The following is a 7,133-nucleotide window of genomic DNA, read 5'->3' as shown; positions in this document are numbered from 1 at the left end:
ATATAAAAATTTACGTGGCCTCGCTCTGATACCACTTGAGGGTTAATATCCGTATACTACCCTTTAATTGCAGGACTATAACGTAAATTTGAACATGCAATTTATAGTCATAAAACGATAAACACAATGAAATGATTAATGTATAGAAATAACCTCGGGTCCTTTAAATTGCGGCGAAAAAACGAAGTAAATCAAAGCGATTTCCTCCTAATCGTTGCACCCAAGACCTTGTCCGAGATATGCCCTTGTGCTAGAAGATGTTCTCCGATTGCCTTGCAATATAGGGAGAACTGATGTGAGTTTTGTCGAGATGAGAGATCTCAGGTTTTTCAGAGAAGAATACTCCTCAAAACCCTAGTTTTTCTGTAAATGAAATTGTCTAGGTCAAAAGGAGAGGGAGTCTCTCCTTTTGTTTGGTTCGGCCGGACCGAGTGCATGCATGGGAAGTGGGCTTCCACTTCCTCTTAATTTTAGCTCGAGGTCCAGTTCGCCAAATGCTAAAATGTATATGACGGGTTTATATTATAAACTGTTATCGGTTATCGGAAATTAAGGCATCAGCTAATAATACGGGTTAGCTGAATTATTAATTCGTGTCCGACAAAGCAGTATTGTATAATTATATTCAATATACATTTAATTAAATATAAATCGTTTATATTTAATTTTACGAATTAATCAAGTTAATTCGCCTTTAGCCCATGATATTTAATCCGTATTAAATATAATATCTCAACATCACATATTTGACTAATTACTAGTCAAATAACTCGGACTAACTTGTTAGTCAATTTTGGCATCTACATGACAAGTATTTCCATCTTGTCACGTCTCTCGAACGTATCCTATAGGTGTGACTTTTAGGGACCAGTTGATCACCGCCATCTGTATGACAATAACGTCAAACTTATCTAGCAAGCCAACCGTTATTGATAAACGTGGATCAACTGATAATAATACCAAAGTATGCCCTTTGATCCTTTTAGAGGTTTATAAGTCCTTGCACTAACTGTTAAGGACACCAACCCCAACAGTTTTGTGCAACCATCATATTGAAAACAAAGATCATTTCTTTTACGAATGTCCTTTAATTGGTTCTGTTATCCAAGACATGAATATTAGTAGCTTTAACTTTTCTTGTCGAATTATGATAATATACAAGTCAAAGTTTTGTTATGAAACTCAATTATCTCAAAGACTTTAATTCCAAAAGATGACTTCATTAAAATTATCTTTATTTGGTGGAATGTATGATTTTTTAGAAATGACTTTATCTTTAACAATGTTCATTTCAATATCAGCAAAATTATTATTTTATGTAATAATAGCATTAAGATGTGGAATGAGACCAGACATAAGGATCTCAACAACCCTGAAAAAGACAAGTCAACTAGAATCGATTCTAGTAAGGAAGAAATCTGGTGGGAGAAACCTAGAAACGATTTCCTAAAGCTAAATTTTGATGGTTCGAGAATAGAAGGCAATAAAGCTTCTTTAGGATATTGTATAAGAGATAATAATGGGAAAGTCGTCGTGTTAGGAGCAAAAAAGCGTGGATCTAATAGTATTCTTGTTGCGGAAGCTCTCGCTTTAAAAGAAGGTGTCTTAGCCGCTAAAGACTTAGGAATGTCCAAGTTAATTGTGGAGGGTGATAATTTATGTGTTATTAACTCACTCCGTAGTATTTGACAAATTCCTTGGAAAATCTCTAGTATTATCAAGGATGTGAAATTAGACCTTTATTGTTTCGATGAAGTGATAATTAAACATTGTTTTCGTGAAGTCAACAAAGTTGCTGACTTCATGGCTTCTATTGGACATGAATGTCCAACTCTTCGAGGTGGTTTGAAAGCCGGTGGCTTCAACTTACCTCACTCATTCGAAAGAATGAGATAGGTTGGTCCTACCCTGGAGGATCAATCTAGTTTTCTTACCTTATCAAAAAAAAAAAAGGCAAAACACGGTTTCATTCTATGAGACTGTTGCATTGGCCTTTTAAACACATTGATGATGAGGAATTCACCATCTAATTTTATCACGTTTAGGATTCCCCCACCTGAAGTCGAGTTGAAAGTGAAGTCATTTTTATCTACACCCTTAGGGATGATCCCTTTAGGTAGGCCCATAAGCCTTTAGGAGGTCATAGACCGAGTTGTACTCGGTCGAGGAAAAGGAGGATTGATAGATGAACCAACTCAAACAAAACCTTAAGGTGATGGTTGAGCCCCAACTATTATAAATATTCTTATTACGCTCCCTCACTCAAATGCCATAAGCCTTTAGGAGGTCATAGACCGAGTTATTGTTAATAAGTTGGTGTTAGTAGTGGTGGTGGTGCAGGTGTTGATGATGTTAGTGTTGAATAGATGGCTTTATGCAGGTTTTATTGTGATATGCATGGCTCGGAATAAACCATTTTTTCCTCCTAAAAGAGCAGCTCAAATTGATTGGTGACCGTCATGCATTATTATTTGGGATTGATTTCAGTCGCCAAAAGTCCAAAACGAAGCACATATTCAACTAGGGTTTGCCTCCCAGTCAAAATAGTGACTGATTTGCAATTGGCGACTGATTATCAGTTGCCAAAAAATTTGGCGACTGATTATCAGTTTCCAAAAAATTTGGCAACTGAAGAGGAAGGTGGTCGCTAAATTGGCGACTGAATTTGTCTATTGGAGACTGATTTTAATCGCTAAAAATAGTTGTCTTTGTGAGCATGTTATGGAGACGAATAGGCATTTGTGTGATAGGCGTACATCCGCGTACTAGCATAACATAAAGACCCAAACACTCTAAGCTCATAGTACTTCTACGGTCTGAATTCTCTCCATTACTCTGTCACTTACTCGTACTCTAATAGGTATGTTTATCTTGAAAAACAATTTATATAGTGTTTTCCCGTCCAAAAGAGAAGATGGTGGCTCATTAATAATATACTTCCTCCGTCCTGGTTAATGGTTGTCCTTTGTTTTAACATAAAGACCAAAGAAAGGAAAGGGGGCCCAATTATAAGATGACAAGTTGACCAAATTGATGGTAAATGATCAAATTATTTCAAATTACTCATCAAATGTAATTCTAAAATAGAAAAGACAACAATTGACTGAGTCGCCCAACATGAAATAAGACAACAAATGACCGGGACAGAGGGAGCTAGTATAATTTAATAATTGATTAAGTCACCCCCTAAATCTGTCTCGTATATCTAAATTTTCCGAATATATTCGCTTCAACTTTATTAAATCAAAGGTAAAGAGATGAATGAAAATCTGTAGTACTCCCTCTGTCCCGGTTATTTGTTGTCCTTTTCCATTTTTGGGTGTCTCAGTCATTTGTTGTCCTTTCTATTTTAAGAATGAACTTGATAAGTAATTTGATCATTCACACTCAATTTGTTCCACTTGTCATTTAGCTATTGGCCCTCTCCTCTTTCCTTGGTCTTTGTGCCAAAACCAAAGGACAACAAATGACCGGGACGGAGAGAGTATATCACTACTAAAGTTTAGCCTTTTAATATTTTATTTATAGATAAGAAATTCATTAATGCTTAATACAAGCATTACATAAAAGATTGTGAAGTGACACAATTACGATTTATTTATTTCGGAATAATAACCTTCCATGATACACAGGCTGCTCATAAGCAAGTACCCATACACATACTGGCTACTGCGCCACACAAGTGCTTAAATAGAAATAACATATTGTAGTTGCTAGTTAGGTCCGTAGTCCGTACGTAGATAATATTATTACGTGACTGCATGTAACCATGCATGCACGTAATATAAATCAAGCACGACGACGTAACGCTCTTTTCTAGACGAACAAAGGATAATTATCAACATTATCACCTTGGTTCTTCTTTTCCACAATCCCCACACCAAACAAACGCATCATATTAATCTGCGAGACGGTTAGATCAGTCTCACAGGTTTGAGGAACGTCGAACTCATCGGTAATGGGAAAGTCCGGACTTTGCACAAACGGAATCGAAGATACAAACCGAAGTGTTTTACCATCTTTTGAAACTTCGAGTTTTATAATTTTGACGTCATATAATAAAGTTACCATCCCCACTTTGATGGTGGCAGTGATACCCTCGATGTCGACAAGGCTTCGGTATTTTACAGTGGCTGAAATGGTGGCTTTCAACTCGACTCTATTGTAAACAGGGATGATACCTAGTATATTTTGTGTTCTAGTGACCTTGCAAACTGTATTGCCTTTCAGGAAGGACAAGTTAATTTGAATTTTACCTGAAGTCGGGTTGAAAGTGAAGTCATTTTTAGCTACACCCTTAGGGATGATCCCTTTAGGTAAGCCATAAGCTTTCAGGAGGTCATAGACTGAGTCGTACCCGGCCGAGGAAAAGGAGGATGATAAAGTTAGAGAGACGACGAGGAAAAATAGAAAGGACATAGAAGCTTTCTTTGGCGACATTTTTGTATGTTTTAAGAGATTATTGAGATTTATTTGTGAAGGTAAGGGATGTTGTGTAGAACGTTTAATGCCACTACTCTAGCTATATATAGTTCATCTCCTTTGTACGGAGTTTGTTTAGAAAAGTTATTATTGTCACGGTTAAATCGGTGGGTTTAAGTTTTTTTTTTTTTTTTTTTTTGACGAGGAGGTTGAGTCCCTCCCGGGCTCATGCATTCCCGCACCACCACATGGACCATGTAAGTCACCCCTTTTGGGGGCTGCAGTGGCCAAGTGATCATCGCCCCAGCTGGTAGTCGAACCTGGGACCTCTCAACTCCTACATTTCTGCAAGCTTCAAGGTTTAACCCAGCTACCACTAGACTAACACCACTTGGTTTGGTGGATATAAGTTGACCTTTAACTAGGCGAGACACTTATGACTCATATTAAACCAAAGTAGGTGGATCCGTGAAATATGGGTGGATGTATTCATTTGAAAGGTAAGAGTTAATTATTAGTACTGAGTTGGTGTTGTACATTGTTGTTGTTAATGAGTTGGTGGTGGTGGTGTTGATGTTAGTGTTGAATAGATGGTTTTATGCAAGTTTTACTGTGATATACTACTTTGTCTTGGTTATTTTGTTATCTTTTTTTTATTTTTGGGTGTCTCAGTGAGTTGCCTTTTTTATTTTAAAAAAATGAACAATTTGATCATTATTCATTCTCAATTTGTTCCACTTGTGATTTATTAATTGGTCATTTCTCTTTCCTTGGTCTTTGTGTCAAAATCAAATGACAACAATTGACCGGGCTTGAGGGAGTAGTTCGTATTAAAGCAATTTATTTGATGTTTTTGTAACACCCCCACTTATCAAGGAGCCTCTACTAGCCCTTCCTCAGTAAGTAAGGGTGTTAAAATCTCGGTTACCCGAGGTTCAGTATATCAAAAGACAATAACAGAATGTTTATAAAATGTATCTTTACGGTTAAACAACAATATAAAAGAAATCACTCTAAAACTATTGTTGAGAGTACTACTAGTATAGCGTCAGCGTGATGACTCGATCCCGTCCATATCCCGCAAGCTAACATTAAATCAAACCTGCTAAACAACTGCTCACCATCCTCGAATGGATCACCACAGTTTTGAAAACATAACACGGGGCCAGTCAATCAACTGTATAACCAAATCAATATACGCAACCGAAACAATACAACAATACAAACAGTCAATCCTCAACTCTAACAATCATCAATCACTGACTACACATTAAAGTGTGTAGCCTTGCGAGGTTACCTATCGCAACAGGTAACTCACACCGCCAGTGGGGGACCGCAGCCTTGCCCACCAAATCCCTGCTCATCACAACGAGCGATCTCAGCTCCTTAATGTGCACATCTCCCTTGTGACGGGAGTCACTAGAGGCGAACATGGGTATTGAACCATCTCCCGACATAGTTCCACAACAATCATCCAACCAACAACAATACTAACCAACCAATCTCCATCAATTCCAACAACAATCAATCATAAACAATCAATTAATTTATTAAGCCAATTGAGTAGGGAAACCCTACCTTCGTGCAAACCATAGAACGCATCCATCGTCGTCATGTCACGCAAGACACCTTATCGTATCCTACAACAATCACAAACTCACCTTGAAGAACAACTGATGTCGGCGACGCCGACGAGCCTGACTCGATGACCTCATGCATAGATTGTCTACCCATCGGGTTTAGATCATGGTAAGATGGTAGATGGTAGATGGATAGAGAGAGATGAGAGGCTAGAGAGACGGAGTATTAGGTTTTAATAGGGACTGACGGAAGAATATATGAAATATAATTAAGTCACGATCTCCGCGAGATATAAACTATCACGCTAGTGCTCGGTCGAGTAAGCATCTACTCGACCGAATTCACAGCATTCGGTCGAGTTACCCCTACTCGGCCAAGTGACCGTTACTTGTCCAAGTTTCAGGTCTCTTCTACGACTATACCTATTTATTCCATCTCTCATTAAGGTCCTCCATGATCAAAGGGTTGGTCAACGAGCCCGTAAAACGGCGGGTATTACAGTTTTCTATTCCAAAAGAGAAGATGGTGGGTTATTAATAATGTACTCCCTCCGATTGTTGTCGTCCTTTGGTTTGACACAAAAACCAAGAAAAGAGAGGGGGCAATTGCAAGATGACAAGTGAATCAAATTGAGGGTGAATGATCAAATTGCTTATCAAATGCAATTGTAAAATAGAAAGGATAATAATTGACTGAGTTACCCCAAGATAAAAAAAGGAAAACAAATAAGTATGTGGTTTTCAATAAATAATCACCCCAAGAGATATATAGCATGCTAGTTTAAGAGAATTTTAGTTTTGATATTGAGTATTGACTTGATTAAGGGATTTTAAACACAAAAATCTGTCTTGTATAGTCGTAAGTCTAAATTTTCCGAATACACTCTATTTCTCAACTTTATTAAATCAAAGGTAAAGAGATGAATGAAGTAATCTGTAGTAGATTATTAGAAGACTACTACTAAAGTTTTGCCTTTTAATATTTTAATTATACTCTCCCTATTTTGGTTATTTGTTGTCTTTTTTTCAATTTAGGGTGTCTGGTCCTGTTCTGTTGGATTTAAAGTCACTTAATTTAAGTTCACTTTATATCCTATAAGTTCAGTTTAGTTCAGATTCTATAAGTTCAGT

At 37.3% G+C, this 7,133-nt stretch overlaps 1 protein-coding gene across 1 annotated transcript; it reads right to left on the bottom strand.

Annotated features, from left to right (window-relative positions):
- Positions 1-3,579: 3,579 nt before the first annotated feature.
- Positions 3,580-4,498, bottom strand: LOC141606422 (uncharacterized). Its single transcript, XM_074425539.1, has one exon. The coding sequence runs from the start codon at positions 4,438-4,440 to the stop codon at positions 3,817-3,819; it is 624 nt and encodes a 207-aa protein (XP_074281640.1). The 5' UTR covers positions 4,441-4,498; the 3' UTR covers positions 3,580-3,816.
- Between the last annotated feature and the right edge of the window lie 2,635 nt (positions 4,499-7,133).

Source organism: Silene latifolia, chromosome 10 (genome assembly GCF_048544455.1).
Source record: "Silene latifolia isolate original U9 population chromosome 10, ASM4854445v1, whole genome shotgun sequence".
NCBI classification, from domain to species: domain Eukaryota; kingdom Viridiplantae; phylum Streptophyta; class Magnoliopsida; order Caryophyllales; family Caryophyllaceae; genus Silene; species Silene latifolia.
Note: the sequence above shows the minus strand (reverse complement) of the source record. Positions and strands in the feature narration are given on the sequence as shown.